This window comes from Vitis vinifera, chromosome 10 (assembly GCF_030704535.1).
Source record: "Vitis vinifera cultivar Pinot Noir 40024 chromosome 10, ASM3070453v1".
In the NCBI taxonomy this organism is placed as follows: Eukaryota; Viridiplantae; Streptophyta; class Magnoliopsida; order Vitales; family Vitaceae; genus Vitis; species Vitis vinifera.
In genome coordinates, this window is record NC_081814.1 from 2,431,734 (window position 1) to 2,457,818 (window position 26,085).

General features: G+C 34.5%; 3 protein-coding genes across 8 annotated transcripts; 2 read left to right on the plus strand and 1 right to left on the minus strand.

Moving 5' to 3' along the window:
• Window positions 1–730: 730 nt before the first annotated feature.
• LOC100266159 (transcriptional adapter ADA2b) lies at window positions 731–6,068 on the plus strand. 4 transcript variants are annotated; one of them, XM_010647951.3, is made up of 14 exons: window positions 750–908; window positions 1,035–1,189; window positions 1,972–2,027; window positions 2,120–2,298; window positions 2,835–2,900; window positions 3,019–3,144; window positions 3,228–3,303; window positions 3,785–3,848; window positions 3,938–3,996; window positions 4,105–4,218; window positions 4,470–4,689; window positions 4,804–5,014; window positions 5,227–5,493; window positions 5,606–6,068. In XM_010647951.3, exons 2-14 carry the CDS (start codon window positions 1,137–1,139, stop codon window positions 5,795–5,797), a joined length of 1,683 nt encoding a protein of 560 aa, XP_010646253.1. In that variant the 5' UTR covers window positions 750–908; window positions 1,035–1,136; the 3' UTR covers window positions 5,798–6,068. The 4 variants fall into 4 exon arrangements, with proteins under 4 accessions (XP_059596094.1, XP_059596093.1, XP_010646253.1 ...); XM_010647950.3 differs by having other exon boundaries at window positions 1,091–1,189; XM_059740111.1 differs by having other exon boundaries at window positions 731–1,189.
• Window positions 6,069–6,724: 656 nt separating this feature from the next.
• On the minus strand, window positions 6,725–23,130 carry LOC104878146 (uncharacterized). 3 transcript variants are annotated; one of them, XM_059740124.1, is made up of 7 exons: window positions 22,837–23,130; window positions 21,965–22,283; window positions 9,457–9,551; window positions 9,251–9,373; window positions 8,316–9,134; window positions 7,844–8,060; window positions 6,725–7,599 (listed from the first exon to the last, which is right to left on the minus strand). In XM_059740124.1, exons 2-7 carry the CDS (start codon window positions 22,248–22,250, stop codon window positions 7,193–7,195), a joined length of 1,947 nt encoding a protein of 648 aa, XP_059596107.1. In that variant the 5' UTR covers window positions 22,251–22,283; window positions 22,837–23,130; the 3' UTR covers window positions 6,725–7,192. The 3 variants fall into 3 exon arrangements, with proteins under 3 accessions (XP_059596107.1, XP_059596106.1, XP_059596108.1); XM_059740123.1 differs by lacking the exons at window positions 21,965–22,283; window positions 22,837–23,130 and adding exons at window positions 11,681–11,752; window positions 11,869–15,931; XM_059740125.1 differs by lacking the exons at window positions 21,965–22,283; window positions 22,837–23,130 and adding an exon at window positions 11,869–15,930.
• Window positions 23,131–24,311: 1,181 nt separating this feature from the next.
• Window positions 24,312–25,105, plus strand: LOC100854249 (uncharacterized). The gene has a single exon (XM_003635541.4). The coding sequence runs from the start codon at window positions 24,327–24,329 to the stop codon at window positions 25,080–25,082; it is 756 nt and encodes a 251-aa protein (XP_003635589.3). The 5' UTR covers window positions 24,312–24,326; the 3' UTR covers window positions 25,083–25,105.
• Window positions 25,106–26,085: the final 980 nt, after the last annotated feature.

Below are 26,085 nucleotides of genomic sequence, written 5' to 3' on the forward strand. Positions count from 1 at the left end.
TAAATTTTTTAAAAATGAATTTAATTTAATTTTATATGATAAATTGGATTTGATATTGTTATAAAGCTAAAAGTTTGAAAAGAGATAAAAGAAAAGTGAAAGGTTCACCTTTTCTATTCAACAAGATAAAAAAAAAAAATTAAAATAATTTTTTTGTGTAAAAAAGAAAAAAGAAAAAAAATGTAAATCTCCCCCTCCTTTTTTTCTTTTTTTCAAATTTATGGACCACAATTAAATTTATAGGATAATAATTATTATATTTTTTTAGATAATCAAAGAAAATTTTATAACTAATTCCTTAGAATTCTACATGGAGACCCAAACCTTAGGGTGCCAAATGTCCCACAACATAAGAACCATGAAGACCCAAATATTAAGGTGTTGAATGTCCCACAACATGAGAACAATTCTAATAATTAGGATATGTTTCCATATAAATTCAAACCACAAATTTACTCAAATTCATTACAAATTCAAATTTATGGAACAATTAATTTTTTTTTCCATTTTAAATCTAGGGCCATCGTGGCAGCAATAATTAACATGTCAATTCCTATATTTCCATAAAAAGATTCAGCCTATTAAATTTAGATAGCCTATTTTTTTCTAAGTAATATTTTTCATTTTTAAATTTCAAAATTTATGATTTTTCTCTTTATTAAATTAAAAATAAATTAAAAGTTTACATCTTTCAGGTATTCAAATTGGATCAATCCAAAACAATCATTATTTTGATATTTGTTTTTATGTTTTTTGGAAATATTTTTATCGTTTTTGGCAACATGTAATTTTAACATAAGAACTCCAAAACTATCCGTAGGAAACGTAGACCACAGTTTTCCCCCAAAACAACTCAACCAAAACACTTCCAAACAACATGTCAAGGAATTGAATTTGTGGATTTTGAGGTTTCCCCGTTTCGTTTACTTGCCAATTTTCGCTATTTTTTATCACAAGTTCTCAGAATTCTCTGTTCCTACCAGTACTGAAATCTAGGGTTTTTTTTATTTAATTTTTTTCTGCTATTTAATCAGAACCCGTCAGCCCTTTTCTCATCACTTACTGGCTGAGTCTCTGCCTTTGAAAGCAGAGACCCAAAATCAGGTGTTCGCCAGTCTGCACGGGAACTAAGCTCAATGGGTCGATCTCGTGGAGTTTTTCAGTCCCCTGATGAGGACCCCACCCAAAGGTTTTGCATTTTCTTTCTCATCATTTGATCTTATGTAATTCGCTTTTGTTTTTCAGAAAGATTATATTAACGTGGATTGATTTGGTAGTGTCTCGATTTTAGAAATGCGGGTTTGAGGGAATTGGATGTGGGTTTGTGTTTTCCAGCTGATGCAGAGCGGTCAGTGAAATGGTTGTATAGAAGCAGAAGTTTATGTTTTTTTTTTTTTTTTTGTTGATATAATCTTTGTGGCTTATTTCATGACTGGATTTTGCAGGATTGTCATTTGGGTGTGGTTTCTGTTGTTTGATCAAATTGTGATCTTCGATGCTTTTGTAATGGAAGTTGTCAAAAAAGGAAAAAGCCTTTTGAAAATTTAGGGAATCCATTTTTGGAAGTGGTATTTCTATTTCAAAGAAGTGAAATTTTGTTGTTCATTTTATGATTTTTCTCAGACTTTCTTATCATTTTGTGGACTCATTGAGACTTCTATACATCTTATCACTGGGTTTTAGATTGAATTCAATATTTATCTTTGTTGGTACTAATTGTTCCGCATTCATACATGGTTGCTGAGTTTCTTATTAATCTTTCCCATATAAAGATTTTAATTTAATTATCTTTCTTTTTGAATCTATATTGTGTTTGCCTCTTGCATAGCTGAGTTTTGTTTCTCTAAATGCATTAATTATGTTTTATGATTGTAAAAATGTTTTGTTGAGCAGAGTTCTATCTTTCAATTCAATAATCTCTGGCACATTGGTGCAGTTTCATCTTATAATTCTGGTTTTAATGCTATGCAGATCAAGGAGGAAAAAGAATGCTTCAAGTGGAGAAAATTTAGACTCTGCAGCTGCAGGTACTTTCTGGGCACCATAGAAATATTTGATTTTTGTTTTTATCCCTGATGGCTATTTTATTGATGAGATGATTTTTTTATTAATGAGCTAGGTCAAGGATCAAGCGAAGGGAAAAAGGCTTTATACCATTGTAACTATTGCAATAAGGACATTACTGGGAAGATTCGTATCAAGTGTGCTGTCTGTCCTGATTTTGACCTATGCATAGAGTGCTTCTCTGTAGGAGCCGAGGTGACATCTCACAAAAGTAATCACCCTTACAGGGTCATGGTATGTGTCATAATTCAGGCAACTTGCTAGTAGCTATTATTCATTCTGTGATAACACTAGTTAAATTTGTGCCTCTTTTTCCCAATGATTCTTGGAAAACTAGATTTTTTGCCCTATAGGTTGCAAGGAGTTTTGCTATCAAGAGCCATTACTTTTGGGTTACCTGCTAATCTGTGTTTGATAAATGTGCCTTGACAAATAATATCAAGTGTATTACTTCTCATAGGGGATTTTAGCTTGAACTATTTGGAAACTGTTATGGTTTGGTTATTCAGGAACAATTTGCTCTTTTTTGTGTTTTTAATTATTATTAGATTATTGTATATTGTACATAAATGTACACCTTAATATGAATATCACCTCCATTACTCTCTATATGCCTTCTTCCTTGATATAACGTTGTAACAAGCTACTAATTTTTTTATACCTTATCTTTACACCTATTGCAAAATACCTTTGATTTTGTTTTATAATATAATATAAAGAATGTTTATTACCTTCTTTCACTTATGCTTTATATTTTGTCATTTCCACAGGACAATCTATCTTTTCCACTTATTTGTCCCGATTGGAATGCAGATGATGAGATATTGCTCTTAGAGGTATTGTAATGTTTTAATCCCTTGGTGGCTGTCATTGTTAGTATTTCTTGATTTGCAAATGGTTGGAGAATTATATCTGAGCTGTACACTATTGTTCTTCAAAATTTCCTACTTCTAGGGAATTGAAATGTATGGCTTGGGGAACTGGACAGAAGTTGCTGAGCATGTTGGGACAAAGACTAAAGAGCCCTGCATTGAACACTATGCGAATGTCTACATGAACTCCCCATACTTTCCCCTTCCGGTATGAAATATGTTTTGAACAAAATTTTTTGTTTGTTACAATTTTCTATATCAGCAACTAATTTTTAAGCATGGTTTTCCTAGGACCTGTCTCATGTTGTTGGAAAAAATAGAAAGGAGCTTCTTGCGATGGCTAAAGGTCATAGTGATGACAAGAAAGGTTCGTGATTATAAAAGCTATTCTTCCCTTTTTCCTTTTAGTTCGAATTTTGACTTTTCTTATTAGTGAAATTTAGTCTGTGCATTTGATATGTGCTATAGAAGTTTTAATATTTATTCTAGAGAGGCTGCTGAGATGCCAATGCTTTGGCTGATTTAGATTTTAACCTCAGTCAGGTCTGATTTTGTTATAAATGATTTTCAATGTAACATTAGGAAAATGTAAGTGAGGGATATAGCTTGGCCAAGCTGTAATTTTTTTATTTTATTTTTATTTTTTTCAATTTGAATGATATTCTATTCCCTTCCAGAAAGGAAAAATATGGGGAAAATTGGGTTCAAACATATTTGGAGGCTAAACACTCTGCAATAAATTGGGAACTTGTGGTCTTTTGTGGTCACTGAGTGGGGTTAGTTTCTTCATGGTACTTTTGTTTCCTGGTGATAATATTTGATATTCCAATTGTTTGCAATTATCACAGGGTTTTCTTTGCTAGGGGAGCTTACTTTGAAGGAAGAATCTCCATTTTCCCCTTCAAGAGTCAAGTATGGCCATCATTCTCTTCTAGACATATACAATCATAGTTTATCTATTATATATTCTGACAACAGTTGTTGTGGATATCCTGATTCAGAGTTGAAGATACACACAAGGGCGGTCCCTCAGGCCGTTTACTATCTGTCTTAAATGCTGGTAAATAACATATATTCTTGACTAGATATTTATGGTTTAGCAAGTAATTTACCCAGGTAATTTCACGGGCATGGTATTCACATGTATGCCTTATTTCTTATACATCAGATGTAGATTCTACGGTCCGTTCTAGTGGAACAAATGTGGCTGCAACGGCTACTGTTAAGAAGGCATCCAACATGGCTCAAGTCAAGGATGGTCCTAATGTTGTTAAAGTGGAAGGTGAGATATATACATCATTCTACTGTAGATTGCAAATAATTGCAGATGACAGTTTTTTTTTTCTCCTTCTCTCCCTCTCTCTTGTTTGCCCTGGGTTTTAAACTAATCAAAGGGCATGTAATTCTGAGGATTGGCATTTTTTCTTGTTTGTTTACATCAATGGCTTGTTGAAGCTGCCAAAATCTTGTGAAGTATCATAGAAATGATAGGAATCTATTTGTTTATTTATTGTTGTTTTATATTGTTGGCAGATCCTCAAATAGACAGGAATTTTGGAGGGAAGAAACCCAATTCTGGAGCGGAGGGTTCTTCATTGGTTGAGTTGAGTGGTTATAACTCCAAAAGACATGAGTTTGATCCTGAATATGATAATGATGCTGAGCAGTTGCTAGCTGAGATGGAATTCAAGGAACCTGACACTGAAGATGAGCGTGAACTGAAGTTGCGAGTGCTACGTATTTATGCAAAGAGGTATTTTTGCTCATTAAAAATAACTGATTTTTTGAGAGTCATGGTTATATTTACACTTCTCTTCTCCTTTTCTCTTTTAAAGCACATATTTGTTTAAATAAATTTCATTGACAGGCTCGATGAGAGGAAGCGGAGGAAGGATTTTATTCTAGAAAGAAATCTGCTTCATCCCAATCAGTTTGAGAAGGATTTGTCACCTGAGGAGAAGGAGTTATGTCAGCGGTATGACGTCTTCATGCGTTTTCATTCCAAGGAAGAGCATGAAGACTTGCTCAAGACTATTATTTCTGAGCATCGAACTCTCAAGAGAATTCAAGAGCTTAAGGTGCCAATACATGGTTCACATTTCTGGAAACAAAAAAATCTTTGCAACTCGATGTTTTAACTCATTAATCATAAAACATTCTGCATAAACAGCCTTCAATCATATCAAACATGCATAACCTGGACTGCTTCATTTTAATTCTAATATTCAAAGATTGATAATCCATGATCCAACCATTTTTTCTCATACATTTCTTTAAAACAATTGTGCAGGAAGCTCGGGCTGCTGGCTGTCGCACTTCAGCTGAGGCAGACAGATACCTTGAACAGAAAAGAAGGAGGGAAGCAGAAGAACATGCTCGTCGAGTAAAGGAAAGTGCTCAAGGTGGTACAAGCGGTCAGGGAGCTCAAAACGTGTTCATGGCTTCAGAGTCTGTAGGCAAGGATGCAAACTCAAGAACTGCAGGGCAGGCTACTTCGAGCTCTGTTAATGATTTTGATGTAATGGGGTGCCCTGAGGCAGAGCTACTGTCTGAAACTGTAAGTACACCATTCCTGGTTCTAGTTTTTTCTTCAATAAGATGTCTAGCCCCTGCTCATTCTTAGCTTTACTGGGTACTTTGGCCATTCTAATTTACTTTGATATTGGCAGGAGAAACGCCTGTGCAGCGAGATTAGGCTAGCTCCAGCTCACTATCTTAAGATGCAGGAGACTTTATCAGTAGAAATCTTCCAAGGCAATGTCAGTAAGAAGTCTGATGCTCATCGGCTCTTCAAGATTGAACCCAGCAAAGTTGATCGGGTCTATGATATGCTTGCCAAGAAGGGGATTGCTCAACTCTAAGAAGGGGATTACACAACTTTTAAGGACTCTTTGACTTGTATAATTTAGTTCTTCATGTTGTTATTGGCCGAAAGATATTAATTTATTTCCTTCATTTTCATTTTGTATTTGAAAAATGAAGGAACACTAGAACTTTTGTTGCTTGTAAATGATTATAGGTGAGATCAGTATCCAATAGAACATCCAGAATGGTGAATTGACTTAATTTTATGAAGAGATGACATCCACCATTGGCACTATTCTTTGCAATAATATTTAGTTGCTTTCAGTATTTGTTCTTTTCTTTTTCCTTTGATAAGCCATCTTTTGGGAGATGTTTCTTAAAATTTTGTTTGATGGTTGAATTAACAAAGGCCTGCAGAACCCACCATCACATTCCATTTCCTTGCTGATCTACGACAAATTACATGCTCATTAAGGGGGTGTTTGGTAAACTGAGCTGATGACTTAAAGTTCGGTTTGGGGTAGTGTTTAATTTCTACATTTAATAATCAAAGCTGTACGGCTGCCACCAAGCTAGACTTTCCTATTTATAATTTGATCCCTATTTTCACTGATATGTTTTTTCAAATCTCAATTCAATGTTACCTAATCCATGATTAAGAAACTAATTTAGCACAATTAAATTAAAACTAACCTTAACCTATAATTAATCATAATTAATTTTAAGCTAGATTTAACATAATTAAATACTATTAACTTTTAACCAATCATCCTGTGCTTAGATACAAATAAGCTCCATGAAATATTTACTTTCTCAATTATAGGGTGTCCCATATTCTTTGGGATTAAGGAGATCACAAGCTCAAAATGGGGCTAACGCTAAAACTGTAATCGGGTTTAGGATTTAGGGTTTAAGCATTTCAGAAGATAGGTCAAGCTCCCATATGATAGAAAATGGTAATTTGACCTTCACTGCACTATACATTACCATAAAACACATCCTGAAATTCTTCTCTGAACAAAAACCAACTATAAGATTTACATTCAAAGCTCCAGAGGATGTAGTTCCAAAACAGAAACCTATGCAATGAGAAGGGAATAAAACAGAGTTCGTTAGACAAAAAGAAACATGCTGGCAACTGGCTGTTGTGGGGTCAAGAAAACCACACATTGCAGAGTGACTCTTCAAAGGGCAAACAGACTACTGTTAAAATCTACTATGGATCAGAGTTATATTTACTAAATGGGATCTTCATCCCAGTAACTTTTAGAGCTTACCTCAACTGCTTAACTTCTGTACACCTCTGAGAGATTATAGTCTTCCTCTGCAGCTACTCCTGATGTTGAGACTTCTCTATATCATATTTACAGAGTAACAAATGGAACCAACTTCAGGATTTTGTATCATGGCCAAAAATTCTCTACCACAGCTATGCCATCTACTCATACAACTTATAAGACCACTTCCATGTCTTCTGATGCTACATATTTCTGGTCAGCAGATTCAAAATCTTCTACCAAACTGTCACTGACACCTTTTTTAGCTTTCTCTTCATTGTTGTGACAGAGCCGCTTCCTTAAGTTAAGCCCCTGCACATTTTCCAGGATACCACTATGTGGGCCTGAGCCAGGTAACGCTTTTTTACATTCTCCAACAGCTTCAACTTTGTGAGTTGTGAGAATGTTGTGATCCAGCAATGCAGAGGCACCAGAGTCAAATGCCTCAGCCATAGTAGAGGCAGTTACAGGTACACAGTGGAGAATATCAGGTTTTGACTTTAGTTCAACCCATTTGTTGCCAACCCAGTCTCTTGAAGTCCTCAGATTCTTTTTCTCGAAAGTCAATAACTTGCCTTCACCTAAGATCACAGAAAAAAACCATATCAGCATTCACTGTGCCAACTCATTTTCATCATCAGACCCATATTTTCAACCAACTTAATAATAGTAGGTCAATGGGCCAGTGCACACTATGCAAAGTATAAGATTATGGTTCACTTACTATATGACCTCAGGTCCATCATATTATTTCTGTCAGTGTACAATAAAGTTCAGAAACTACCAGAAAAGAAATGAATCAGATAATATCAAATTATAGCACACCTGGTAAGTAAACTTGCAGGCTATCATTTCCAGAGATGCCAACTCTAGTTACAACACCTTCCCACCAGCCATCTCCCCACCATGCATCAACAGCTGCACCAACCTCAAAAGTATATTCTGTACAATCCTCAGGAGGAAATGGTCGGATAGTTAGGCGGCCTGCACATCTTATTCCCAGTTTATCAGGAGCTGCCACTCTAAATGCAGGGACCCATTCCTACGCATTAAAATAAATGTCAAGAATAATTTTTTTTCCCTGCATAATCTCTGACTCCATTAGAGCACAAGTTCTTCACTGATTCTTAGATGTCATCTAGACTCTTGTTTAACTATCACACTAGCATTACTACTCCAAACAATATTTAGACTACATTCAACATAATCAAAACATTTTTGTTCCCATTGTTTGCCATTTAAAATTTAAACCAAGTGGAAAAATTTTGAGGATTAGTTTTTTGGTGTTTTTTCATACCTCCAAATTGCCAGGTCCTTCTACATCCTCCACATCAGCATACTGAACTTTGAGACGTTTCTGTGATGCCTGCAAGATCTTACACCTGAACCAGCAGCCTCGAACCCCACTGTCCTGGCAGAGCAACTCTATCTTTTCATGAAGCTTGAAAGACACAGGATACTGAGTCTGGGGCTCACCAAACTTAATGCCTGTTGAGTTCCTTGGTAATTTGAGTTTCAACTTCGAGTGTGCAGGTTTACATTTTGTGCTCTCATTTCCGGGGGTTGAGTCCTTGACAGTAAAACCAGTCTCAAGTCTTTGCTGCCCTCTGCGACTTCTATTCTTCTTAGCACCCCGCCCTACAGGGTCTCTATGAGCAAGTTCTTCCTCTTCTTCGTCATCCAATTTAAGGGACTTGCCTTTTTCCTCAGGCTGAAGAGAGCAAGATAAACAGGAGAGGATTGCTTGATCAGAGTACCCACGTAATTTAGTTAGAGTGAAGGGCTTGACCTTATTGTTCTTAAACTGCCTACAGCACAAATGAATTCCAGATGACAGTGTTTGTGGAACAACAGCCAAGCATTTCTCATAATGCTTAGGAGTTAAGACTGTTGCAGGACCATCAATACACTCCGCACTAATCACCTGAACATGGGACGTGATGAACACTTCTCTTGGCTGTGGATCCAGCCCTGGAATTACACGCATGACTTCCTGCTTGTGATGAAACCAACGAACTTTTACCTTTTTCTGTCCCTTCCTATCTTCATACAAGTCTTCCAAGTAACCAAGATAGTTGCTCTCATCTTCAGCCATAATAAATACAAACGAATGAACCTAGACAACATGGCTAAAAAATTAAAAACAAGGAACTTCAAGGAGCAGAATGACACTGAAATCAGAAAATTGATGGCACTGTAAGAGGCAAATATAAGCAAAATCTTGATGCTCACAGAAATGGTAGTTTCATCCCGGCAAAAAGCTGGGTAGTGCTTGAGCTGTTTGGTACAAATCCACGCATCTCCTGACCACACAATATCTGAATTTTGCGCTTTCAACTTCCTTGGAATATGGACCTGAAGCAGGATATTCACTTATGATCATGAAAAACATTTAAAGATATTTGGACAATATCTAACAAACTGAAGTAAACGGATACCATCTGATCTGGAAGAAGGGTCTGACGAGCACTGGAGCCAGCCACTGAGAATTCAAGAGATCCAAAAGCTTGTTTTGAATTGTTTGTCTCTGAATCTGCCATCCAATATTAAGATTGCTTAGAGTGACACCATTCTCATAGCCAAAGGTAAGGATCTTTTGAGGATGATAATAAATAGTATTGAGCTTTTCATCAATGTGTTAGCTTGTCTATAAAAGTTGGAAATATGTCTACCAGACAAATGTGGCAATAGCACATCTACCCTTCCATGTTTTTATCATAACTAGTGGTTGTTAAGGCTTTTGGAACATCAATAGTTACCAAAAACCAAAGCATACATCAAGTAATTAAGAACCGAACCAGTGTGCTTTTCCATTAGTCAAGATTTTTTTTTCTTTTTTTTTTTGATAGGTTTTTTCCATTAATCAGAATTTAGTGTAGGAAACACTACTCATCCTCATCTATTTTTCACAAATATATATTCTGTAAGTTTTATTATAGATTTAAGGATTAAAATAAGTAGCATAAACACATAGAAGCAAAACAATAAGGTGGGTAATCCTCGTTTTCACTGAATATCTAATACACTCCAAATCATTATGACCAAGAAAATGGCACCATCATTAACAAGACCAAGCATGGACACATTAGCATGTTTCTTCCCAAATTCAAAATTCTGGTGGTAATAACTGATTGAACAGATACTCTGAATATCCAAATCTCTCCAAAATATTCTATCACATTGAACAGGACTAACAGAGTCATCCTGTATCTAAAGACTCCTAGTATCTATTCATTCATCCATGGATACTCGATTGCTGTTCCTGTCAAATATGTGGCCCAGTTGGAATTTAGTGTTTACCAATCAATATTCATGGGCTATGGCTTTGCTAACGGTTAACAGTACCATGGTGCTAATTCGTGCTTTAAATAATCATCAAAGTCATAAATAACCACCCAAGACTAGAGATTTCATATTCATAGTCTGAACTAGGCCCCAATCTTTTTGCATTGCTTATAGATGTTAACTAGGCATTCGTATTATGTAGTCAAGAAACAACATCCACATGTACAACAAGTGTAGTAGACATGAAGATGTTTGACCAATGGGCAGAAGGTAAGAAAAGATGGAAATAGAAAATGAATAATTGAATTCATAAGAATTTGAAGCTAGCACTACCAAAGGATAAGATGAAGGAAAGCAGATTTAATTTTGTCATCTAGAATGGAAACCAATGACTGCACTTTGTAAGGAAAAAAAATAATTAAGTTAAAGGTGCTAGGACGGCAAGGCGAAAGCTAAAATGGCTTGGGATGTAGGAGTGCAGAAGGACCAAGGAACCTATTGTTTCACCCCTAACATTGTGAATCTACCACAATCACCATGGACCCCAAAATGGGTTATCAATCCCCATTTTGAATCAAAATTTAATACAAAGATCTTTTAAGAAAAATAGTAATTATTTAATCCTATCTAGATAACCTACATTAATGATTGAATTGAGCTTCCAAGAACCTCTTGGTGATATGTTCATATATGGTTCCCTAAGAAGTATGTTTCCCAAACTAAGTAACAACTAGTGCATTCAAAGGCTGTTTTAATATGATCCCAACGAAAGGTGCAACATCTCACAATGATAGCATGACTAGCACATTAAATCAATTTATTGTTTCTCTCCTAAGTGGTTAGTTCATATATAATTAGAAAACTAATCAACCACCAAACCCTAAAACTCAAGACAGAATTAGCAAAACCCCTTCTGTTTCTGTGGCTGTGTGTGAGTGAAGAAAGAGGACTCACCATGCCCTTGAATTATTATACCAAGTTCCTACTACGAATCTTAATGTAACGAACCCCACTCCACCCTGTTCTTGCATTTTACCATCCATAGCAATTCATTTGGGCAATTGATTAGACAAAAATGGTTTTGTATGTTTTATCATAGTTGCACTACTAACACAAACAAAGTTCTTACAACTTCTATGGGCACAACTGTCTAAAGATATAAATAAATGATATGAAATTGGGAATGATACACACACACACATCAACTTACAACCCTAAAGCTTCAAAAGGCAAAATATTCTTGAAATCATGGACTTCTTTTGGTCTGACTTCTTATTGAAGTTGGATCTATGACAAATACTAAGAATCACAATCCAATAATGAAAAGTTAAAGAAAGACAAAATTGAAAAATGACTGTTTGATGCCTGATACAGAACCTAATCTATCAAGAGTCTCATCTTGAGCATATGAAGATCTTGAAGGAATGGATTTAGAAATCGAAGATGGATCTGTGATGAATAATAGGAATCAAATCAAAATAATTAAAAGTGGAAGAAAAAGAAGCAAAAATTGATAAATGACAGAATTTGATGCCTGACAGAATTGAATCTGTCAAGAGTCTCACCCAGAGCACACAAAGATCTTGCTGCAGACCTTGTAAGTATGGGAGCATGGGAAGATCTTGCTGCAGACCTTGTAAGTATGGGAGCACGGGAAGATCTTGCTGCAGACCTTGTAAGTATGGGAGCATGGAAAGATCTTGCTGCAGACCTCGTGACTCCAGGAGCACAGGAAGATCTTGCCGAAGACCTCAACGCAGCTGCTCTAGATCTTGCTGCAGACCTCATGCTCATGATAGCTCCCCTCTACTTCTCTCTCTCTCACTTCTGCAATCCTCTCTCTCTATCTCTCTCCCACTTATGTCTCTCTCTCTTTCTCTTCTCTCTCTCTTTTATGCAATGACCTCGGAAACATCGAAGAAAATTAAACATTTCCACTTGGATATGATTTAAAAAAAGGCCAAAATTTATGAAAGCATAATCATGTACTGATACTAATCCCCTCCTACATTTCTTGGAAATCTGAGGGAGTATAATTGAGATTTGGGATTAAAGCATTTCTTAAAGAAAAAATACATAAAATTACGATTCTTGCTCTTCTCATAAAAAGAAACTTTAGAGATATAAAACTTGACAGGTGCTGTAACTCACATGACTTTTTGAACACGAAGGTATATTGTATTAATATTTGTACCCTTCTGATGGAGAGAACGTATGACAGCGTGAAAGCTAGCTTGTATGTTTTCTTTGGTAGAGTTTTCAGGGTTATGGAGCATCTGTTATTTAAAGCTTAAAAATTTTCTACTTAAGTCTTTTTGCTTGATCTTGAGGCCCTATAGAGTTTGATAATGCCCCTCTTTTAGATTTCATTGATAGTTTAGGGCTATGTTAGACCAATATGTGGCCTTTTGTTTTCTTGTTTTCCTTTTCCATTGGTACTATTTGTATTCTAATCGTGTACTTAGGTTATGATCCTTTTTGCTAAGCACATTATTATTATTTTCTCTAATTTGCTTTTTAGGAAAAAAAATTATCTCTTTAAATAAGAACGATAAAGATAAGTAATTAATTTTTTATTGGAAGATGCTCTTACTCTCAAACAAAAGGTTCTAAGTTCAAGTCTTGGGTTTATCAGAATTCTAGAGGAACAAGTCATGTGGCCATGGGATTTCTCAAACAATTTGTTTCAAATCATGATACTCATAAAGCCCTTAGCTTCAATAGACATGTTTTATGCAAAGAAGCGACAAGTCAATTAATTATCTCTTTCTTTTGCATCCTTCCATATATGAATTATGACAAAACTTGTTATCATGGTAAGTATTAGGTGGCCTAAATAGAAATCTCATGAATGCTAATAATTTCCTTTTAGGAGCCGTAGACAAACTAGAGTTAGAGCTTATGGATTTGTGATTTGTTAGCTAACTTGTGGGTGATTTGGCTAGATAGGAATAGAGGAGTATTTGAGGATGAAGGTAACCCAATTTATAAGGTACAAACCATGGACCATATTCAATTTTTTATTTCTTTATGGGCTCTAATGACAAAAGAGTTTGTTGGTATGCCATTTAGTTTTATATCCATGGATTAGAAGGTGTAGTGCACTTATTTTATAAGGAGGAGAACTACCATTTGTCAACGGTCTCCACCATTTTGTTATATCAAACTTAACTTCCATGGGATTTACTTGACAACCCATGCTTGAGCAAAGTGAGGTGCAATCTAGGTTGCATGTCAATTTTGTAAAATATGACCCAAAATTTGATCTAGGTAAACCAAAAAAAAAAAAAATCAAGCTTTCATGCATTAAAAAAAAATAAAAATCCAACAAAAAACTTATATAATTATATAAAAATTCAATATACAATAAGATATTTCAAGAATAAAGTGTCTCTTCGGCAAGGCATGCACTTTGGTGGGCAAACATAGCAACTCCCAAAAAGCGCCGTTAACAACTATGGATATCACAAGAGAGTTGTTGTTCAAGATTTTTCTAAAACAATTGACTACAGTTGAGCTAATGAGACTGAAATATTAGTTGTACTCTTGAAAAGAACCTCCAAATTGAGTTTTAGGAAGATCTTTGTAGATAGGGACTTTGATTATTATTGCTTAGGCCTTGCAATGAGAGGAGCAAACATTGGAGATATGCTTATTAAATTAAAAGAATCTAAGAATTTCTAAGGGATGCCATGAACCTAGATCAGCAAATAACAAAACAAAAATGTTATTAGTAGGGAGACACTTCTTGGATGGCACTTGTTTGAAAAAAAATTCCCCCATTGACTAATCATGGTTAAATGATTGTAGTTTTTCCTTAATGTCTTATTATGTACATTCTTGGCAAGGCTTATCTTTTTCTTTTTCTCTTTCTCTCTTCTTTTTTAAGAATCTCATTGTTCTTTACACTCTTCCCATCTATGGCTATCAATACATTCTTGTTCCCTATCAAAATACTAAAGAGGGGTTAAAGAAAAGAACACAAATGCACATGCACCTAACACTGAGGAGGAGTTTAAGAAGAAGATTTTTTTTTTTAAGAATCTCATCATCCTTTACACTCTTCCCAGATATGGCTATCAATACATTCTTGTTCCCTATCAAAATACTAAAGAGGGGTTAAAGAAAAGAACGCAACTGCGCATGCACCTAACACTGATACCGAGTCCATGTTTATGGGTGATAGAGATAGGTTGTAGGCTAGTCCAAATATGGGTGGTATTGGACAATATAAGAGGGGTTTGGTATGACCCCTGGTGTGTTGAAGACTTTAATATTGTTACTTATTAGAGAATGGAGATGCTCATCACTAATAAGGCGCTTCATGGAGATTATTGAGGAGCTTCATTAGCAAAACCTCCTAATGGCCGATGGGCCTTTTATTTAGTGTGATGGGTTGGATCGGTTCATCATATCTAAAGAATTGGAGAATCATTTTAGTGGGTTGATACAAAGTGTTTTGCCAAAACTCAGCTCCAACCATTTTCCTATTTTCTTAGATGGATGTGGGATGAGGAGGGGAAAAATGCTTTTTAGGTTTGAAAATACGTCGCTTAAGGTAAAAGGATTCAAACACCAAGTTAGAAATTAGTGGGTGGGCTACAAAGTTAGGGGCTCCTTTCAGCACATCCTAGAAGCTAAGCTAGAATGCTAGGACAAAACCGAAAATTATGAAATAACGAGGTGTTTGGGAATGTCATAACAAAAAAGGTTGCAGCTTCAAATCGGATTGGTTTGTGGATGAGTTTAACAAGTGGGTAGTGATGGAAGAAATTTCTTGGAGGTGAAAATCAAAAGAATTATGGCTAAATGAGGGAAATAAAAACAACAAATTCTTTCATAAAATGGCTATCACTCATAGAAGAAGAAACTATTTGGCTAAAATAATGGTGAAACTTGAATGATGAAATGTTATTCGAGGATACAAATATAAAGGAAGGAGTGTAATACTTTTTATAACCTTCTTATTGAGGCAAGGGAGCAAAAACCAAGTATTGATGGAATAACCTTTGAGTCCTTGGGTAGAGATGATTTAAGGAATTTAAAGATTCCATTTTCTGAAGAGGAAGTTTTCGTCTCCCTTTCAAGTCTCTATGGGGATAAAGCTATTGAGCTGAACGACTTCACTATGGTGTTTTGGCAACATTATTAGGACTTTGTAAACTATCAAGTGATACGACTTTCTAGAGAGTTCCTTGAGCAACGTTCCTTTAGAGAAAGCTTAAATGTCACGTTTCTTGTACTGGTCCATAAGAAAAGGGGAGCATAGGACTTGAAAGATTTCAAACCAAATGGTTTGGTGGGTAGGCAATACAAGCTTCTTGCATAAGCTTTGGCTAACAAACTTAAAAAAGATTATGGGAAAAGTGGTTTATACTTATCAGCATGCATTTGTGAAGGGCATAAAAATTTTAGATGTAGCCTCTTTATAGAAAATGACATCATAGATTCAAGGCTAAAGAGAACACTAGTGGGGAAATTCGTAAGTTAGATATTAAGAAGACGTATGATCATGTCAATTGGGGTCATGGTTCAAAGTCGCGGTCGCGGTCATTGACTTAGAGGGTCTCAAGGCATAGACACATTGGTCTTGGTGTCTCAACTCGGTATCAGACAATACAAAAAATAAGATAAATAAAAAATTTTAAAATATTATACTAATGATTAAAAATAAAATTAAATAAGCTTAAAAATTAGTAAAATAAAATACTATGAAAATTGGAATTATTCATTAATTTTTAATATTGAAATTGAAAACAAATCAACCCTTCAATTACAAAACTTAAATTAAAAAAAAAAAAAAATGTTACAATTTTTACCACATATTAACATTTAAAACAATAACATAATACATCATTATCATGCAATTTATATAATTGATATTGACATTTAAAACAATAAATATATTACTAATATTGGCATTTAAAACGATAAAATATTACATTAGCCCTTGTATTCAAATCCTCAATTCTTAAACACCACCAACCCACCCCACGAATAGAGAGAGAGGAGAACCCTACTTTGGCAAAAGCAAAGACCTTTCTCTACAATCCAGACCTACACTAGTGACACCATGGAGACAAAGTAAAGAGATGAGAGACCAGCACCCAAGATCGTCGCTAATCAAGGACGAGGGATCCGTGAAGGTGTTGCAGTCCACCTTGTGGTGAGGTCAACAATGAAATGCCCTCAACTTCCTCTTCTCATACACTTCAAAGACAATCACCCCTTGGACTAAAAAACTTTTCAAAGACTTCTTCGAAGTCATCTTCTTCATCGCGAATCTTCAATCATAGGTTGTGATTTTGGTGAAAAATTTTTCTTTTTGAAGAGAATCACTGATTTTCAAATGGTTTTGATTGTTGTTTTCCTCAGTTTTAGGTGTTCTTTTGTTGTGATTTTGGAAGGGAATTTTTTAGTTTTGACTTTAATTCGAAAATTTCTAATAACTCGAATGATTCACCCGAGTCAACCTGGCATCTTGACCGAGTTAATTGAGTTTAACCAATTCCTGGCCAAGTCTTTACCTAACATGGTATCGGATATCGGACTCGGCGCGGAAAGAGCCAAGGAGAATACAACTCGGCCAAGGTAGATTGGACTCAGTCGATACTTTGAACCATGATTGGGGCTTTTTAGTAATGGTTTACGAAAAAATGGGTTTTAGTCACAAACAGATTATATAGATCAAGTGATACATTCCAACGGCTCGTTTCTTTATTTGGGTTAATGGGAGCCCTTGCCTTTTGATTTTTTCCAAAGTTCTAGAGAGTTAAGGAAAGATGACAGCTCTCTCCATACCTCTTCATCATGGCCATGGAGGCACTCACCTATACCATAAAAAATGATAGTGCATGGGGTTTCATTTCAAGCTTCATTTTAAGCGAAAGAGGCAATGAGGGTTGGCTAATGACACTCTTATTTTCTAACATGCTAACCAAAAGCATGTGGAACATTTAAGTTCGACTTTCATGAGATTTGAGGTAATTTTTAGTTTAAATATGAATTTGAAAAAAAACAAAAAAATAAGTTGATCCCAACTAGGGGGACTACTAGTGTGAAGGATCTAATTGATGTTCTATGTTGCAGGGTGGGAACAACTTACTTGGGTCTACCATTGGGAGCCCCTTTCAAATCATCACAAATGTAGAATGTGATGGAGGAAAGATTTTGGAAATGATTTGCCATGTGAAAGATACAATACCTATCAAAAGAAGGAAGACTAACACTAATAAAAAATACTTTATCTAGTTTGTTAATATACTTTATGTCATTATTTGTCATCCTTAGCAAGGATGAAAATATCGGTAATCATGGATATATCGGTACTTCGATTTTACGGATATATCGGAGATATATCGGCGGATATTTTGGAAAAAAATATCGATAAACCTAAAATTGATCAAAATTTATAAAAATATAAGAAAAACTTCATAAAAATGTAATTAGAAGTATATTGATATTTTTAAGTTGTTTTATTAAATAATTTGATATATGTATAATATGATTTATCATATTTGATAATAATATCGTATGCATCGATAAAAATATGAATTTTATAAGTATACATTTATTATTAAATTACATCTAATATTATGATATTTGATTGTAATATGTCTAATTTTAAAATATATATTAATATTAAAATTATGATCTATTTAATTCAATTGTATTAAACAATATAAAATAAATTATGATATATGTATAATTTTGTAATATTTAATTAATTATTAATGATATTAAAAACATTATGAAGAAAATTATATAATTTTTATATTTTTGGTAATCAATTAAAAGAAAATTTTGCATTTAATCATAAAATAATTATAATTAATTTGCTCTTTAAAATATTCTTTTAATATTTTCTTTATCTAATTAGTTTAACTATATATATGTTTAATGCATATTATATAACAAGGGTGAGTTTGTCCGGATGGTTAGTGGTTTGAACCCCAAACCTTTTGGTTTGGGGTTCAAATCCCCTCAGCAACAAAAGGTTTTTCAAGGGCACTGTATTACATTGACTTTACTGTAACGCGTTTAACCGCGCATTGACCCGTGTCAACTATGTTATATATCGGGAAAAATCGGCTATTTATCGCCAAAATCACCTATATATCGCGAGATATCGCCGATATTGGGGGATTTATCCCGAAATATCGTGTCGATCTCTCCCGATACACAATATATCGACGATATATCGCCGACATATCGTGATATTTTCCTCCTTGATCCTTAGAAAGGTGAACCTAATGTTAGAGAAAATCTAAAGGGATTTTCCATGGGAGGGGGTGCACTTAAGAATAAGTTGCATTTGATGAACTACTCAATTGTTTACAAGAACAAAAAGAATGGCAGCCTTGGTATTAGAAGACTTTCCATTCTCAGAAAATGACTATTCACTGATGAGAGGGAATTCCTTTGGAAGAGGGTAATTGCAAGGACATTTGGGGAAAAAGAGGGAGAGAATTGAAGTCAAGAGGCATAAGGGAAGGGTGTGGGGTGGGTTTGTGGAAGGCAATTAGAAGTTGGTGGGAGGTCTTTAATAGTAGAATAGGTTTTATGGTAGGCAATGGATGGAGGTGAGTTTTCTTTTTGTGCAGTTTTCTTTTTGGTTACAGTTGTAAGGGGGTGAGTTTCTTGTTCTTGTACATTTTGGGCCGTTATTTTTTTTTTATATAGGTAAATTTTTGTCCCCATTAGGACTTGAACCTAGAACCTCCCACAAACCCTCCCCATCTCTTTACCACTTGCGTCAGGCCTCAAGGGCATTTTAGGCCGCTATTTTAGCGCATCTTATTAATACAATACCTTTGCTTACTCAAAAAAAAAAAAAAAATGGTAGGCAATGGATGGAGGATGAGTTTTGAAAGGATAGGTGGTGTAGTGACTCATTGTTGAGGGAGTCCTTCCTTGCGTTGTTTTCTATGGCTACTACCAAAAATCCATGGGTGGTTGAGGTGTGGGAGGAAGCTAAAAAGAAGGGCTTTTCAAACCCCTATTTCTCAAGACAAATTGGGAGTTTGATGGGGTGAAATCTTTTTGCAGGAGATTGCAAATGTAGGTAAAAGCAATGAGGAAGACAAAAATGGCTTGGTTGGAAGCAAAGTATGGTAAATTTTCAGTCAAATATTTTTTACTCTTCTTTGTCTACTACAAGAATAAAGTCTTTTCCAACAAACACTACCAGGACCCTTAGGTTTCAATAAGGTTTGACCTTGTTGCATGGGAAGCAGTTTAAGGAGGGATTTTGATGTTAGACTAGCTCAAAGAGGGTGGATGTAGCCGAACAAATACTATGTGGGTGACGGAGAAGAAGCAGATGATGACATTTTCTTTCATTGCTCTAAAGGAGTAATCCTATGACAATTGATTTATTCCTTGTTTGGTATATTTGGATGTTGCATTCTTCAATAAGAGGTCTCTTTTGCGTTGACACGACTCCTTTGATAGAAAGAAGAGGAAGAAAGCTTAGCGAACTACTAACTGCTTTTTCATACTTATTTTGGACTATATGAAAGAAAAGAAACAAGCGATTGTTTGAAAATACTAAACATATGAATTAAACAATTAAATTGTCTTTTATGTATGATTTTTTTGTGTGCATTAGAATGTATATAGGAAATTCTCCAAAATTTTTTATAGAGAAAAAGTGAGAATACATTAAAAGCCCAAAGGGCACAATAGCGTATAGACGTAGTATACAAAATGCACCATTGTAGAAAACAAAAAGAACAACAAGGATAACCATCCAAACCCAACACCTAACACCCTAGAAAAAACAATTCTACCTGGTCATTCTCGAGCCCCCTGCAAGCCACCCCAATTACTGACTCAACTTGAACCCCTCACTTAACAATAGCTTAGCCCCCAATGCTCCTCCCTCTGCCCCTAGCTAACATGGAAGCCCTATTGTAATTAACCAAGCACTCCAACTTTCGAATCTCCTTGTCAAAACGGGATGATGCTTTATATAGAAAATTCTCCAATGTCTATAGTAGACTTCATTGACTTGTTGAACTTTAAATAAAGAGAGGGTATTGCTTTTTGTTTCTCTCTCCTTTTTATTTGTCTTTTGATGCCTTTGTATATGTCATGAATACTTTTATGCACCCATATGTCAGACATTATTAATATAATTATTGTTTGCCAATAAAAAAAGTGGGTCATTGAGGAGAAATTCAGTATTTTGGAGGAATCTAGCATTCAAAGGAGGGTAATATGCCTCTAGGTCTTGGGCAAGGGGACTTTTTTTTTAATAGTAATGAGCTTTGAACCAAATAAGCTATGCATATTAATATTCAGCATTTGAAAGTGATTTAGGGTTGATATGCACCTTGGATAAATACCCATCCAAGTTCTTTATCCCCCCACACAAGGGATTAAATTACTTTCCATTCATAGGATTAATCTATTCTCCTGGTCATGTGCATATGAATGTCAAATGGGAGGGAGGGAGGCAAGAATATTATATGTTGGAAAATAGAATTACACCAAATTTCTAACAGAAATTCACAGATGCTACATTTTGCTCTCTCATCATCAATGGACATTCCTCACCACTGCTGCTTGTTGCAGGCTTGTAGCCTGCCCTGTCACCATTCAATCATCATTGTCAATCTTAATTCCATATTCTATCTGGTACAAGGCACAATACTTTTTGAGAAGAAAAAAAAAACAGTAGATATGATCTGTTATGTGGTCCAGGGCACAAATCCTTCCATGAAACAAAACAATCGAATTGGATATCCAATTCCATAATATCCTGATACATATTTGATATTACTTTTTGATAAGTCAAACATGTATTACATAAAGATACCAAATTAGAAACAAGTTTGACCATGCAATTGTTAAATTCCAAAACAAGACATCATTAAAACAAGAATAACCAAAGCAAAACTACAAAACAAGACATCATTAAAACAAGAATGACCAAAACAAATCCTGCCACTAATGATACCCTGATTTTCCTGATGTTGGTTGTTGCGGGCACAGTCAGCACCCTGAGGTTTGGGTCCCCATGGAGGGTCCTAAGGGCTTAGCCATGGAAGGTTCCTCAGTTATTAGGTAAAAAAAAAAGAAAAAAGGAGAACCACAACAAAACATTCTTTTTCAGTCCATTTCAAAATTGACAACTTTGCTCTGATAGCATTGGAAATCTTTAAACAATAATATAAAATGAAGGAAAAATCACCTTCTTTAAAAAGAAAACCAAAACTCTATAAACTCAGCAATTACTAAGGTTCAGCATCTATAACAAATTTGGGAACAACATATCAATTCTAAAGTCTATGAAGGAAAAAATTCAGTTGCTTCATAATGACAAAGAAATCTAATGTCACAACACTTGACCTAGTCCCACAATTAACAAAAAGTTTCGCATTGCTCTTGTGCACAAATTGAACCCCATTGGTAATGCAACACCACCTTCCATGCAATTCTTATTCCTAAGCTTGGTGGCTCAAGTGCTAGTCTTCTTCCATGGTTCATAATATGGTATGAATAAACCAGTGGGGTGTTGACTTTGGTTTACTTTCAAGGGAAGTTCAAGAATTTGAATATAACAAACCGAATGTAGTCCAGGTTCCACATAAACATTAAATCATTCAAAATTCTAGTAATGAAATCTAATATATTGTAAATTTAGGCAATACATACTTGTAATATCTAGCGGATGGGAGATCACTGATGTGAGCCAGTCTACAACCTCTCTTCTTGCTCGCCATTTGGTGCACACATTGACCGATGTGTCACCTCCATAGGCATGCAAAAACTCATCTGAAACAACATAGAACATGTGCCTTATACTCCTCTCAGTCCCTACTACTGCAAGAATTGAAGTCCCCGAGGTATTCTTCAAGTAATAATGAACCACACGGCTGCCCCGCTCCGGACAAATTACTTGTTCTTCCCATGCCTCAAAATGAGGAATATTTGCAGGCATTCTGATTACTGAAAGCCCCACAGGAGTTGGCAACTGCAAATTTAAAAACAACCCTATAATCACAATAGTTGAAAATGCCTGGTCCATGTGATATAGCTAGACCACCTATCAGTACAACAATTCCATTGCGCCCAATTCGAGAAACCCTAGTAAAATGCTACTGAGGTTCTAAAAAATTCAAGAATGGAAAAAACATTCCAAGGAAAAGAAAAATAAATAGATAAAACATATAACTGAACATCCACTTCACAGTAAAAAAAAACATGAGAAACACATTTCCCCTTTCCGCAATTATCTCCCTTTGCCCAGAAACAAACAGCCCCAAGAACTGGGCACCAAAGACTTGAAAAAAAAAAAGTGTTCCCCAAAATAGAACTAGGGCTTCCAAACATAACCCCTACTCCAAAAACCGAACTAGTTCCACCTTAGTTCCAAAGCCTCGACACACAAAGGGCCACAAACCCAGCACTGAAACAGCATTCACACCAAAGCAATGGGCACTAGGGCACTCAGTTTCAGAAAAATAAACACAACCCATATGCCAAAACCAACAGAATTTTCCAAAAGTCGTAAGAAAAACACAAACCTGAGAACAGCACCCAGTGTCCTGATTGATAGCTTCAAAAACATAGAACCCAGAGCCTTTCAGCCATTGAAGCTTTCACACTCTGCATGAGCCGAGACTAAAAATGGAGATACAGGGTAAGAGAGCAAGAGATTGAGGCGACTGCCAATCTACATTGATACGAGGCATGGTTTCAGAGCTTGGCTACATGGCAGACCATGACATCTGGAGGAGGAGAGACAAACGGGGTTAGAATTGGAATTTAGAGAAATTTAGGGGGGAGCATCTCCTGTGTGGTTGCTCATATGATACTCATCAATGCTCAGTATAAATTCATAATTCAAATCCAAATATCCTCAAAAATGTATATTTTTTAAGAAAAATTTAAGGTGTTTTTTAATTTTTCATTTAATATTTTGAAAAATAATTAATAATTTAAGTAATATTTTAAAAACTTTCCCTTATTCACATGTACACAACATTTTAATAGGCTATGTTTGATTTTAGACAAGTGCCAAAAAAGAAAAAAAAAATTGTTAAGGAAAATATTTTCCCCATATTTGATTTTATCATAAAAATTGTAAAAGAAAGTTAATATAATTAAAATTAGTGAAATTTTATATATTTTTTAATTATTTAATTTTTATATAGAATAATTAAACAAGTTAAACGAATTTGAAATGTGATATAAAAATAATTTGTTGATTTTAATTTTTTTTTTACTTTCCTTTTTTCTATGTTTTGAATTAGTCATTTCATTCATATTTTTTTGTATTGTTGATGTATGTAATAATGTTGTAATTAATTTAGAATTTATATATTTTGATATTTTAACGTTTTAATTGGGTTGTGAATTAATCAAACATATTTAAAGGTGTACAAGTTAAGGGAATTAATTAATTGTTCCATAATTCATATATTTTGATTTATTAATTTTTTAATTATAATGTCAATTTATATAAAACATTATTATGATTTGGTTGACTCCTATTCAATACTAACCACTCTTTCATGTGTTGGTTCTCTTGCATTGGTTTTTAGTGATTATAAATCGACTATTTTATGAGATTCGACGTTATTATTTTTTGAGTGACTAATCATCAAATTTTAAATTGATATTATTATGATTCATTTTCTAATTTATTTTCAATTATTTTAAAAATAACTTATAATCAATTTTTTTTTTTTTTACTATTTCTCATGCTAATTCTTTTAATATATTTTCAAAGTTTATGTGTAACTTTTAATGTGGTATTTTTTATGAGAGGGGTGATAAAGTTTTTTATATTATATAAATATAAATTTTTTTTATAAGTTCGTAAGAATTTTTTAGATTATAATAAATAATATTTATATGATTGAGTGTGCGTATGATTGTTATAACAGTGTGAAAGCTGGTTGAAAACTTGTTTTAGTTTACATTGGGGATGAATGCAAGGTTGGGTGCGGGTGTAGAAGAAGCTATGGATCCAATTCAGTTTTTTTCCCGTGCTAGAGTTGAATGGATATACATGGGTCTGGCGGAAGATTACACATGGTCCTTTGGACTGACTCTGGGGCCCCTTTCCACGGTAGAAGATAAGGCTTGGACCAACCAAACACACAGGAGCCACCCACCCACCCACCCACACTCAGAGGCTCAGCAGCAGAACCACTTGAGACTTGAGAGTGGAGCACAAGAACACATCAAAGAGATGAAGGCATCTGCCCTGAAATTCCAATCCCACATCCCCAGCCCCACCAACCTCCCCACCCCAACTGCAAATCCTCTCTTTCTCATACCTTTCAAGCCCAGATCATCCCTAAACCACCCTGCAAAGCCATCATCTGTGTCTCTTCCTTCAAGAGGTCATATCAACAAGCCTCTGGTCTCATCAGGCCTCACACCCAGATCCCAGAAACCGTCAAAAGAGGAGTTTTGTCAAGTTTCTGCAAATGGGTGCTCAAGATTTGTGATGATTGGAGCAGTTTCAGTGGGGGTTGTGCTGTTGCTGATGGGAGTGGACGAGCACAAGGCACTGGCTTTGGGGCCTGAGGGGCCATTGATGGAGGAGTTTTGGGACAATGTGAGAAGATATGCTCTGTATTTTCTGACAGTGAGTACTGGTGCTGTTTACACTGTCTTCGTGCCTATATTGGAGTTGCTGAAGAACCCCATTTCAGCAATTCTTGTTCTAGTGATTTTTGGGGGCAGTCTGTTTATTGTATCCCAAGTGATTTCAGCCATGGTTGGTGTCACTGAATTTTCTTATGATTACAGTTATTAGATATAAAGAGGCTCCTTTGTTTATCTTTCTTTTTATTGTTATTATCAATTTTTCATTAAGCAAACTCCAATCTTCCAACAATGGATTCTCCAACAGTCAACACTAATTCAAGGAATATGTTGGGTTTTCCAAATTGATTCCTCACTAAATGTAGAACAGTTCATGGAAAAGAGGGTTTTTTTCTTCTTGGTTTTCACAAATAATTTTCAAAATTTTAACTATTTGAGAATTAAATTCTATTTAAAAAATTAAAAATAAAAAGCAACTAATTTTTTCGTTAAATATTATATACTTATATAAAATAAAAAATTATTAAAATATTTTTCATATTTTAAATTATTTATAGAATATTGTACAAAAATATTTCAAAATATCATAAGGTTATTCTAAAAATAATTTATTTTCAGCATTAATTCTCAAACAAATTACTTTTGCCTATTGTGGGTTTTTCCAATTGGAAAACTATTGAAAACAATTTTGTAAAATGCCCTAAAGTTTTATAATAAAAATTATTAATAATTAAGGCCAATCCATATAGATAATATTTTGTTTATATAGTAGTGATTTAATTTATTAAAACTTAATATTTTGTAAAAAAAAGTTTAAATAATTGATTACTTATTTGGACAGGGATTAACTTAATTCATATTCTTAAAAAAAAAAAAGTTAAGCACCTATTTAGTATTTTTTTTATAAATAATTCTGAAAAATAATTTTTAAAAACAATTTTTGAAACTTGTTCTCTAATTTTTGTTTTGAAAATTTAAAATGTTATTAACTTATTTTTAAATATATTTTAAAAATAATTTTTATATTTAATATTTTATTTTTAATCGTTTTACATGTTTATATAATTATTTCTTAAAATAACCATAAAAAACAAGTAAATAAAAGAAAATAATTAAAAGATATTATTTAAAAGCACCATATTTTCTATTCTTAATAGAAAACAATTTTTAGTTACCAAATGTATTTCCCGTATGTTTTGTTTTAGAGAACAGAA